At 44.0% G+C, this 13,347-nt stretch overlaps 1 protein-coding gene across 1 annotated transcript; it reads left to right on the top strand.

Moving 5' to 3' along the window:
• The first annotated feature begins 6,446 nt into the window (after window positions 1-6,446).
• On the top strand, window positions 6,447-7,067 carry LOC109746501 (uncharacterized). The gene has a single exon (XM_020305625.1). The coding sequence runs from the start codon at window positions 6,447-6,449 to the stop codon at window positions 7,065-7,067; it is 621 nt and encodes a 206-aa protein (XP_020161214.1).
• The last annotated feature ends 6,280 nt before the right edge of the window (window positions 7,068-13,347 follow it).

Genomic DNA, 13,347 nt, shown 5'->3' with positions numbered 1-13,347 from the left:
ATCATACGATGAGGTGGCAGTCCAGCGCCCTGTGGGCGGTGGTTCTTGTTCGTCTCCTGCATCGTCGTCCATACCGTCGATGTCTCCGGAGCTGAAGTCGAGCATGTCGGTTAAATCGTCGACAGTGGCTACTAAGTGGGTGGTGGGTGGGGAGCGAATTTCTTCGTCGTCCGCATCCCATTCTAGCCGGACATAGTTCGGCCAAGGGTCTCCTGACAGGGAGAGTGACCTCAACGAGTTTAGCACGTCGCCAAAAGGCGAGTGCTGAAAGATATCCACGGAGGTAAACTCCATGATCGGTGCCCAATCGGATTCGATAGGCACGGACGCAGGAGGCTCGGAGTCCATGGTCGGGGATGAATCCAATGGTTTGGCAACACGGGTCTCGGAGGAGGTGAAGTCAGTATTCGGCTCTATCGCCGCCGAGTGTGCGGCCTCCGTGGCGGGTTCCATCCACCCGTCCTCAGATGGCGCAATTTGTTCCGGATTGAGGGCCGGAGTAGTTGCAGGTGTGATCTCCCGAACACTGTCCGACGGCAGAGCTAAATCATGCTCGTCGTGATTGTGCGGTGCACCTGACATGGGCTTGAATCCGTCGAAGATCAAGTCTCCGCGGATGTCGGCAGTATAGTTCAAGTTTCCAAACCTGACCTGATGGCCAGGGGCGTAGCTCTCGATCTGCTCCAGATGGCCAAGTGAGTTGGCCCGCAGTACGAAGCCGCCGAATACAAAGATTTGTCCGGGGAGGAAAACCTCACCCTGGATTGCATCGTTGCCGATGATCGAAGGAGCCATCAAGCCTTATGGTGACGGCACAGTGGAACTCTCAATGATAGCACCAATGTCGGTGTCAAAACCGGCGGATCTCGGGTAGGGGGTCCCGAACTGTGCGTCTAAGGCGGATGGTAACATGAGGCGGGGGACACGATGTTTACCCAGGTTCGGGCCCTCTCGATGGAGGTAATACCCTACCTCCTGCTTGATTGATCTTGATGATATGAGTATTACAAGAGTTGATCTACCACGAGATCGTAGAGGCTAAACCCTAGAAGCTAGCCTATGGTATGATTGTTGTTGTCCTACGGACTAAACCCTCCGGTTTATATAGACACCGGAGGGGGCTAGTGTTACACAGAGTCGGTTACAAGGGAGGAGATCTACATATCCGTATTGCCAAGCTTGCCTTCCACGCCAAGGAGAGTCCCATCCGGACACGGGACGAAGTCTTCAATCTTGTATCTTCATAGTACAACAGTCCGGCCAAAGGATATAGTCCGGCTGTCCGAGGACCCCCTAATCCGGACTCCCTCATTGATCCCTAGTATCCACTATGTTCTGAGATTGATGTTGCTATGACTTTGCTATGCTTAATGCTTGTCACTAGGGCCCGAGTGCCATGATTTCAGATCTGAACCTATTATGTTTTCATGAATATATGTGAGTTATTGATCCTATCTTGCAAGTCTATAGTCACCTACTATGTGTTATGATCCGGCAACCCCGAAGTGACAATAATCGGGACCACTCCCGGTGATGACCGTAGTTTGAGGAGTTCATGTATTCACTATGTGTTAATGCTTTGTTCCGGTACTCTATTAAAAGGAGGCCTTAATATCCCTTAGTTTCCATTACGACCACGCTGCCACGGGAGGGTAGGACAAAAGATGTCATGCAAGTTCTTTTCCATAAGCACGTATGACTATATTCGGAATACATGCCTACATTACATTGATGAATTGGAGCTAGTTCTGTGTCACCCTATGTTATGACTGTTACATGATGAACCGCATCTGTCATAATTCTCCATCACCGATCCAATGCCTACGAGCTTTTCACATATTGTTTTTTGCTTATTTACTTTTCCGTTGCTACTGTTACAATCACTACAAAACCCAAAAATATTACTTTTGCTACCGTTACTGTTACTTCCATATTACTTTGCTACTAAATACTTTGCTGCAGATACTAAGTTATCCAGGTGTGGTTGAATTAACAACTCAACTACTAATACTTGAGAATATTCTTTGGCTCCCCTTGTGTCGAATCAATAAATTTGGATTGAATACTCTACCCTCAAAAACTGTTGCGATCCCCTATACTTGTGGGTTATCAATCAACGAGCTAGTCAAGTAGAGGCATACTAGTGACACTCTGTTTGTCTATGTATTCATACATGTACTAAGTTTCCCGTTAATACAACTCTAGCATGAATAATAAACATTTATCATGATATAAGGAAATATAAATAACAACTTTATTATTGCCTCTAGGGCATATTTCCTTCAGTCTCCCACTTGCACTAGAGTCAATAATCTAGATTACATTGTAATGATTCTAACACCCATGGAGTCTTGGTGCTGATCATGTTTTGCTCGTGAGAGAGGCTTAGTCAAGGGTCTGCAACGTTCAAATCCGTATGTATCTTGAAAATCTCTATGTCCCCTTCCGACACTTGATGACGGATGGAATTGAAGCGTCTCTTGATGTGCTTGGTTCTCTTGTGAAATCTGGATTCCTCCGCCAAGGCAATTGCTCTAGTATTGTCACAAAAGATTTTCATTGGACCCAATGCACTAGGTATGACACCTAGATCGGATATGAACTCCTTCATGCAGACTCCTTCATTTGTTGCTTCCGAAGCAGCTATGTATTCCGCTTCACACGTAGATCCCGCCACGACGCTCTGCTTAGAACTGCACCAACTGATAGCTCCACCGTTCAATATAAACACGTATCCAGTTTGCGACTTAGAGTCATCCGGATCGTTGTCAAAGCTTGCATCAACGTAATCTTTTACGACGAGCTCTTTATCACCTCCATAAACGAGAAACATATCCTTAGTCCTTTTTAGGTATTTCAGGATGTTCTTGACCGCTGTCCAGTGATCCACTCCTGGATTACTTTGGTACCTCCCTACTATACTTATAGCAAGGCACACATTAGGTCTGGTACACAGCATTGCATACATGATAGAACCTATGGCTGAAGCATAGGGAATGACTTTCATTTTCTCTCTATCTTCTGCAGTGGTCGAGCATTGAGTCTCACTCAACTTCACACCTTGTAACACACGCAAGAACCCTTTCTTTGACTGATCCATTTTAAACTTCTTCAAAATATCAAGGTATGTGCTTTGTGAAAGTCCAATTAAGCGTCTTGATCTATCTCTATAGATCTTAATGCCCAATATATAAGCAGCTTCACCGAGGTCTTTCATTGAAAAATTCTTATTCAAGTATCCTTTTATGCTATCTGGAAATATTGTATCATTTCCAATCAGCAATATGTCATCCACATAGAATATTAGAAATGCTACAGAGCTCCCACTCACTTTCTTGTAAATACAGGCTTCTCCAAAAGTCTGTATAAAACCATATTCTTTGATCACACTATCAAAACGTTTATTCCAACTCCGAGAGGCTTGCACCAGTCCATAAATGGATCGCTGGAGCTTGCACACTTTGTTAGCATCCTTTGGATCGGCAAATCCTTCTGGTTGCATCATATACAACTCTTCTTCCAGAAATCCATTCAAGAATGCAGTTTTGACATCCATTTGCCAAAATTCATAATCATAAAATGCGGCAATTGCTAACATGATTCGGACAGACTTAAGCATCGCTACGGGTGAGAAAGTCTCATCGTAGTCAACTCCTTGAACTTGTCGAAAACCTTTCGCAACAAGTTGAGCTTTGTAGACAGTAACATTACCGTCAGCGTCAGTCCTCTTCTTGAAGATCCATTTATTCTAGATGGCTTGCCGATCATCGGGCAAGTCAACCAAAGTCCACACTTTGTTCTCATACATGGATCCCATCTCATATTTCATGGCTTCAAGCCATTTTGCGGAATCTGGGCTCATCATCACTTCCTCATAGTTCGTAGGTTCGTTATGGTCTAGTAACATGACGTCCAGGACAGGATTACCGTACCACTCTGGTGCGGATCTTACTCTGGTTGACCTACGAGGTTCAGTAGTAACTTGATCTGAAGTTTCATGATCACTACCATTAGCTTCCTCACTAATTGGTGTAGGAATCACTGGAACTGATTTTTGTAATGAACTACTTTCCAATTCGGGAGAAGGTATAATTACCTCATCAAGTTCTATTTTCCTCCCACTCACTTCTTTCGAGAGAAACTCCTTCTCTAGAAAGGATCCATTCTTAGCAACGAATATCTTGCCTTCGGATCTGTGATAGAAGGTGTACCCAACAGTCTCCTTTGGGTATCCTATGAAGACACATTTCTCCGATTTGGGTTCGAGCTTATCAGGTTGAAGCTTTTTCACATAAGCATCACAGCCCCAAACTTTAAGAAACGACAACTTGGGTTTCTTGCCAAACCACAGTTCATATGGTGTCGTCTCAACGGATTTAGATGGTGCCCTATTTAACGTGAATGCAGCCGTCTCTAAAGCATAACCCCAAAATGATAGCGGTAAATCAGTAAGAGGCCTCATAGATCGCACCATATCTAATAAAGTGCGGTTACGACGTTCGGACACACCATTACGCTGTGGTGTTCCGGGTGGCGTGAGTTGCGAAACTATTCCGCATTGTTTCAAATGAAGACCAAACTTGTAACTCAAATATTCTCCTCCACGATCAGATCGTAGAAACTTTATTTTCTTGTTATGATGATTTTCTACTTCACACTGAAAATTCTTTGAACTTTTCAAATGTTTTAGACTTATGTTTCGTCAAGTAGATATACCCATATCTGCTCAAATCATCTGTGAAGGTCAGAAAAGAATGATACCCGCCGCGAGCATCAACACTCATCGGGCCGCATACATCAGTATGTATTATTTCCAACAAGTCTGTTGCTCGCTCCATTGTTCCGGAGAACAGAGTTTTAGTCATCTTGCCCATGAGGCATGGTTTCACATGTATCAAGTGATTCCAAAAGCCCATCAGCATGGAGTTTCTTCATGCGCTTTACACCAATATGACCTAAACGGTAGTGCCACAAATAAGTTGCACTATCATTATTAAACTTATATCTTTTGGCTTCAATACTATGAATATGTGTATCACTACTATCGAGATTCAACAAAAATAGACCACTCATCAAGGGTGCATGACCATAAAAGATATTACTCATATAAATAGAATAACCATTATTCTCTGATTTAAATGAATAACCGTCTCGCATCAAACAAGATCCAGATATAATGCTCATGCTCAACGCTGGCACCAAATAACAATTATTCAGGTCTAAAACTAATCCCGAAGGTAGATGTAGAGGTAGCGTGCCGACCGCGATCACATCGCTTTGGAACCATTTCCCACGCGCATCGTCACCTCATCCTTAGCCAATCTTGGCTTAATCCGTAGCCCCTGTTTCGAGTTGCAAATATGAGCAACAGAACCAGTATCAAATACCCAGGCGCTAGTGCGACCACTAGTTAAGTACACATCAATAACATGTATATCAAATATACCTTTCACTTTGCCATCCTTCTTATCCGCCAAATACTTGGGGCAGTTCCGCTTCCAGTGGCCAGTCCCTTTGTAGTAGAAGCACTCAGTCTTAGGCTTAGGTCCAGACTTGGGCTTCTTCACTTGAGCAGCAACTTGCTTACCGTTCTTCTTGAAGTTCCCCTTCTTCCCTTTGCCCTTCTTCTTGAAACTGGTGGTCTTGTTGACCATCAACATTTGATGCTCCTTCTTGATTTCTACCTCCGCAGCCTTTAGCATCGCGAAGAGCTCGGGAATTGTCTTATCCATCCCTTGCATATTATAGTTCATCACGAAGCTTTTGTAGCTTGGTGGCAGTGATTGAAGAACTCTGTCAATGACACTATCATCAGGAAGATTAACTCCCAGTTGAGTCAAGTGCTTGTAAATATCGGGGGTTAGGGCATCTCCAAAGCGGACTCGTAAACCTCCCGCAATCGTTCGGACCGCGCTATCCGGACCGCCGAAGCCATCCAATGATGTCCTGTATCAGTCTGTCGGGCGGTTCGGGCGCTATTTCTCCCGCAAAACAGAGACAAAAGTGGGGTAGCTTTGCGGAAGTCCGGACACGCCAAACGTACGAATCCAACACCCCAGGCCCACCCAAAACCCTTCCCGGACCCCGCGACTCCATCCTCCTCGTTTTCTCTTATTTCTTCTTTCTCTCTTGCCATCACCGCCGCTCCGCCACCCCGGCCACCATGCCACACCGCTGCCAAAAATCTGCATCTCCCTAACCTCCAGCGCTCCAGCAGGGCTCCCCGCCGCTTCTCCTCCATCTCCGTTCAACCCCCTGTCTTCCGACCGCCAGCCAAGTGCCATCCTCTACCATGGCCGTCAATTGTTCGATGAACCACCGGAGCTTAAAATAGATGTCCCTTCTTCTTTTTAGCAACGGATTCTGATTTGCGGTACATATACGAGCAGTATGTTGAGTCGTCCGACAGCTCGTCGGATGAGGAGGAGTACTCCGATGAGACGGCGATGATGCAGGCGGTCCTTGAAGACGCAGAGCATGCGGAGAAGTATGTTCTCAATTTCAATGGCTCGATCAAGGTCCATCGAGTGCTCAATCACAACAGGGCGCGCGGGCATTTGCCACTGATGGTCGACTACTTTTCCCCAGATGCACTATTTGCTGACCATTTTCGTCGGCGTTTTCGGATGCGCAAGACTATCTTCGATCATTTGTATCATGGCGTCCGGTCCTACGATGACTACTTAATCCTTAAGAAGGACGTCGTGGGAACGATTGGCTTCTCTGGTTACCAGAAGTGCATGATCGCACTCCAGATGCTTGCATATGGCACAGCCGCTGATTCGTGGGACGAGTACCTACGGATGTCTGAGAGCACATGCAGAGATGCCATGGTCAGGTTTGCAACTGTCGTGGTCAAGGTGTACGGACCTCAGTACATGAGAGAACCAACTGTGGCAGACACGGAGAGGCTCCTAGCAATCTCAGAAGCAAGAGGGTGGCCAGGTTTGCTTAGATCTCTTGACTACATGCATTGGAAATGGAAGAACTGCCCGAAGGCTTTACTAGGGCAATATCAGGGTCATGTTAAGAAGCCCACCATCATTCTTGAAGTAGTTGCATCATAGGATCTTTGGATTTGGCACGCTTTCTTTGGCATGCCCAGGTCTCAAAATGACATCAATGTGCTGCAACAATCGTCGTTGTTTGCGAGGCTGACTGAAGGAAAAGCTCCTCCTTGCCACTATAATGTCAATGGACATGAGTACAACATGACAGTATCTATCCTCCATGGGTTACCTTTGGCAGCAAACCTAGTTAGCCAGAAAAAGGCTCACTTTGCCCAAAGACAAGAAGCAGCTAGAAAGGATGTCGAGAGGGCATTTAGAGTTCTGTGGGCCCGTTTTACAGTTGTTCGTGGACCTGCTAAATGATGGGATCCGGAAACCTTGTGGGAGGTGATGACATGTTGTGTGATCATGCACAACATGATCGTCGAGGATGAGGGTGACGAGGTTGCCGCAGCTCTGGAATTTGAGAATATGGGTGATCCTATCCAACTTCCGGAACAGAATCCGGCCACGTTTGAGGAGTTTATGAAATGCATCAACAAGTTCGGCATCGACCAACTCACGAGCAGCTGAAGGAAGATCTGATTGAGCATCAATGGACGGTGAAAGCGGACAACAATGTTGAGATGTAATATTTGAACTTTTTAAAATTTGAACCTAGTGCTCCATGCGGCTATTTGAATGTTTGTACCCTTTGCATGCGGCTACTTGATCGTGCGGACTAGGAAAAAAACAGGAAGGCCGGATGTGTGCAGCTACTGTTGGATGGCGTCCTCCCGCATCCGTGTCTGCAGACTGGTCCCCCCCCACTCACACGCGCGTGTCCGCTGACGGATGCGGGAGGAAATTTACAGCTAGGATGGCTTGGGGTCGCAATCAAAGCTTGTTGTGAAATTGTTGTAATGAGGAAGCATGCATAGTTACGAAGGGCTCTTACAAGAAAAGGGTAATTGTGAGAACAACATATATTTCTCATATATATATACCAATATATAAGTAGACCACTCACAACACTCGCTGAAAACCACAACTAAACAATCAGATCATTGACACAACATGAAAAATAGGTACATGTACAAGGAGCTGAGGAGGTACAACAAGGCAACAATATTGATGAGGCAGTTCTCATGGATTGGCCTCTAGCTCAGGGAGGTGGAACCCGGGAACAGTGGGCATCTCGGGTTTCGGCGGCAATGAGGATAATCCTCAAGTTCCGGACCCAGTCCGTGTAGTTGCTACCATCATCTTTCAACTTAGCTTTCTCTAGGAACGCATTAAAATTCAACGGAACAGTAGCACAGGCCATTTATCTACAACAACATAGACATGCAAAATACTATCAGGTACTAAGTTCATGATAAATTAAAGTTTAATTAATCATATTACTTAAGAACTCCCACTTAGATAGACATCCCTCTAATCATCTAAGTGATCACGTGATCCAAATCAACTAAACCATGTCCAATCATCATGTGAGATGGAGTAGTTTTCAATGATGAACATCACTATGTTGATCATATCTACTATATGATTCACGCTCGACCTTTCGGTCTCAGTGTTCCGAGGCCATATCTGCATATGCTAGGCTTGTCAAGTTTAACCTGAGTATTCTGCGTGTGCAAAACTGGCTTGCACCCGTTGTATGTGAACGTAGAGCTTATCACACCCGGTCATCACGTGGTGTCTCGGCACGACGAACTTTCGCAACGGTGCATACTCAGGGAGAACACTTGTACCTTGAAATTTAGTGAGAGATCATCTTATAATGCTACCGCCAAACTAAGCAAAATAAGATGCATAAAGGATAAACATCACATGCAATCAATATAAGTGATATGATATGGCCATCATCATCTTGTGCCTTTGATCTCCATCTCCAAAGCACCATCATGATCACCATCGTCACCGGCTTGACACCTTGATCTCCATCGAAGCATTGTTGTCGTCTTGCCAACTATTGCTATCACGACTATCGCTACAGCTTAGTGATAAAGTAAAGCAATTACATGGCGATTGCATTGCATACAATAAAGCGACAACCATAAGGCTCCTGCCAGTTGCCGATAACTGTTACAAAACATGATCATCTCATACAACAATTTATATATCATCACGTCTTGACCATATCACATCACAGCATACCCTGCAAAAACAAGTTAGACGTCCTCTACTTGTTGTTGCAAATTTTACGTGGATGCTACGGGTTTAGCAAGAACTGTTCTTACCTACGCATCAAAAACCACAACGATTTTCCGTCAAGTGTGCTGTTTTAACCTTCAACAAGGACCGGGCGTAGTCACACTCGATACAACTAAAGTTGGAGAATCTGACAACCGCCAGCCACCTGTGTGCAAAGCACGTCAGTAGAACCAGTCTCGCGTAAGCGTACGCGTAATGTCGGTCCGGGCCGCTTCATCCAACAATACCGCTGAACCAAAGTATGACATGCTGGTAAGCAGTATGACTATTATCGCCCACAACTCGTTGTGTTCTACTCGTGCATATAACATCTACGCATAGACCTGGCTCGGATGCCACTGTTGGGGAACGCAGTAATTTCAAAAAAATCCTACGCGCACGCAAGATCCATCTAGGTGATGCATAGCAACGAGAGGGGAGAGTGTTGTCTACGTACCCTCGTAGACCGAAAGCGGAAGCGTTATGACAACACGGTTGATGTTGTCGTACGTATTCACGATCCGACCGATCCTAGCACCGAAGGTACGGCACCTCCGCGATCTGCACACGTTCAGCTCAGTGACGTCCCACGAACTCTAGATCCAGCTGAGGTCGCAGGAGAGTTTCGTCAGCACGACGGCGTGGTGACGGTGATGATGAAGTGACTGGCGCAGGGCTTCGCCTAAGCACTGCAACGATATGACCGAGGTGGAAATCTGTGGAGGGGGGCACCGCACACGGCTAAGACAACTGTCAACTTGTGTGTTCTAGGGTGCCCCCGTATATAAAGGAGCAAGGGGGAGGCCGGTCGGCCTCTAGGGCGCGCCCCCAAGAGGGGAATCCTACTAGGACTCCAAGTCCTAGTAGGAATCCACCAAGAGGGAGAGAGGGGGAAGGAAGGAAGAGGGGGAGAGGGAGAAGGAAAGGGGGGCGCCACCCCCCCCCCTTCCCTAGTCCAATTCAGACCCAAGGGGCAGGGGGCGCACGCCTGCCCTAGCCGCCCCTCTCTCTCTCTCTCTCTCCACTAAGGCCCATGTGGCCCATTAGTTCCCCTAGGGGGTTCCGGTAACCCTCCGGCACTCCAGTTTTATCCGAAACTTCTCCGGAACATTTCCGGTTTCCGAATATAGTCGTCCAATATATCAATCTTTATGTCTAGACCATTTCGAGACTCCTCGTCATGTCCGTGATCACATCCGGGACTCCGAACAACCTTCGGTACATCAAAACACATAAACTCATAATACCGATCATCACCGAACGTTAAGCGTGCGGACCCTACGGGTTCGAGAACTATGTAGACATGACCGAGACTCACTTCCGGTCAATAACCAATAGCGGAACCTGGATGCTCATATTGGTTCCTACATATTCTATGAAGATCTTTATCGGTCAAACCGCATAACAACATACGTTGTTCCCTTTGTCATCGGTATGTTACTTGCCCGAGATTCGATCGTCGGTATCTCAATACCTAGATCAATATCATTACCGGCAAGTCTCTTTAGTCGTTCCGCAATGCATCATCCAGCAACTAACTCATTAGTCACATTGCTTGCAAGGCTTATAGTGATGTGCATTACCGAGAGGGCCCAGAGATACCTCTCCGAAACACGGAGTGACAAATCCTAATCTCGATCTATGCCAACCCAACAAACACCATCGGAGACACCTGTAGAGCATCTTTATAATCACCCAGTTACGTTGTGACGTTTGATAGCACACTAAGTGTTCCTCCGGTATTCGGGAGTTGCATAATCTCATAGTCATAGGAACATGTATAAGTCATGAAAAAAGCAATAGCAATAAACTAAACGATCATAGTGCTAAGCTAATGGATGGGTAAAGTCAATCACATCATTCTCTAATGATGTGATCCCGTTAATCAAATGACAACTCATGTCAATGGCTAGGAAACTTAACCATCTTTGATCAACGAGCTAGTCAAGTAGAGGCATACTAGTGACACTCTGTTTGTCTATGTATTCACACATGTACTAAGTTTCCGGTTAATACAATTCTAGCATGAATAATAAACATTTATCATGATATAAGGAAATATAAATAACAACTTTATTATTGCCTCTAGGGCATATTTCCTTCACTACTTCGTGTTTATATTTCCACACATGCAACTGAGTTTTCCACTGAATCTCATATTCAAGAATCATTGCGATTATAGCATAGAGATATAAATATTAACTACGAACATGGAAATAAAATAATACTTTATTATTGCCTCTAGGGCATATTTCCAACATGGATGTCTTTTACATATGCCGATCATTGAGCCGCTTACCAAAATGAAACCAATAGAGCAAGTGCTTTCAATAAGAGGATACAAGGGAGAGGGTTTCAGATATCCACGAGTACGAGGTCCTTTTGCTAGAATGGGGAATGTATAATATTGTATTGACTTTTAAAACTAGTAAAGTTATCTTAAAACCAGGTTTGCATTCATAAATTCCTTTTGTGGAAAGAACATCAAGGTCACTTTGTGGGAGATATTTTAGCAAATATGGTAGCTAATGATATTTTGGGTGAACGAACTATAAATTTTCACTTGAAATTTGGTTGTTTTTCATTGGTGAGAACTTTAGCCTCTTTGTGTAAATTGAAGTACCAACAATAAATATTATTATATTCTGGTTTACTGTAGAAGAAAAGAATCGGAAGTCTATTTAGAAATGGAATTCTAGGAACACATTAAACAATTTAAGTGTGTACTGTATACAAATGCACACATGTATTCTTTTTCTAGAACCGAGAAAGATTAGTATTGTCCGGCGTGATAAGGCTCCATCCATTCAACGCGGATTTTGTGCCACCTGTTCGGCGTCCACATTCCCTACCTTCTTCTAATCTCTGTATCTATAGAAAATTCACTATTTGCCTCACACTATAGAAGGGTGGAAGGCCCCCCGTATGTAGGATCACCAATCAATTTCCTTCCTCCTTTTGTTTGTGCCATCTTTACAAACTTCTACTTCTTGGCTAAGTTATAAGCATGCATTATGGTGTTGCCTTATTGTAGGCACTCCCAAGAATATGTTTACCTAACAATGATGGAAGTTGATGAAAGCACTAAAGGAACAAGTAGGGACTGATGTTTTACAATAGAAAAACACTAAGGAAATTGTGGTATTGTGAAGTTCAGAAGGTGAATTTGCCTCTAACCTTCATCATCAAGTATACCGTACCTTCTCAAATTTTATACCATTATTTGATTAGATATATTTATTCTTGCAATGAATTAGGAATTTGTATGCACATCAAAAAACAAGAATGCCTAAATTTACAGAGGCTCGTAGTACCAACTTAGTTTTAAAGTGGATCCTAGAATTTTTACAATTAATTAAAGAGAAATTGTGAATTTCTTGGATCAAATATTGCAATATAGTTCATGTAAATTCATCTTGTGCAAAGAATATCAAGATCGCTTTATGGGAGATATTTCAACAAATATGATAGCTAACGATCTTTTGGGTGGACAAACTATAAATTTTCACTTGAAATTTAGTTAAATATTTAGAGGTGAGAACTTTAGACTCTTTGTGTAAATCCAAGTACCAATGATACATATTCGTTATAACTGGGTTTACCGCTCAAGAAATGCATTGAAGTCTATTTAGACTATGAAACTCTAGAAACACATCAAATAATTTAAGTGCATGATGTATACAAATAGAAATATGTATTCTTCTGAGATTGATAAATATTAGAACTAACTCATTTTTCCTGGAGGCAGTGGATATGACTCCGTCCATTGAACGCTCATTTCCTGCCACCTGTTTGGCGTCCACATTCACTACCAGCTTATAATCCTGGTACCTATAGCAAAATCGCTATTTGCCTCACTATATAGAAGGGTAAGGTCACCAATCAAGTTCCTTTCTTACTTTGTTTGTGTCCTATTTACCAACTTCTACTTATTTTATAAGCATGTATTTCTATGTTGTCGCCTTATTATTGGCACTCCCCAAAATGTCATTTCCCAACAATGATGGAACTTGATGAAAGCACCAATGGAACAGTTAAACAACGGTGTTTACCAAAACATGAAGGTCATTGTAATATTGTGAAGTTCAAAAGGTGAATTTTCCTCTAACCTTAGAGCATCTACAACCGGACCCCCCCCCCCCCTACCCGGCCCAAATGC

Source organism: Aegilops tauschii, chromosome 2 (assembly GCF_002575655.3).
Source record: "Aegilops tauschii subsp. strangulata cultivar AL8/78 chromosome 2, Aet v6.0, whole genome shotgun sequence".
NCBI classification, from domain to species: Eukaryota; Viridiplantae; Streptophyta; class Magnoliopsida; order Poales; family Poaceae; genus Aegilops; species Aegilops tauschii.
The sequence above is the reverse complement of the archived record's forward strand: the minus strand, read 5'-3'. Positions and strand labels throughout refer to the sequence as shown.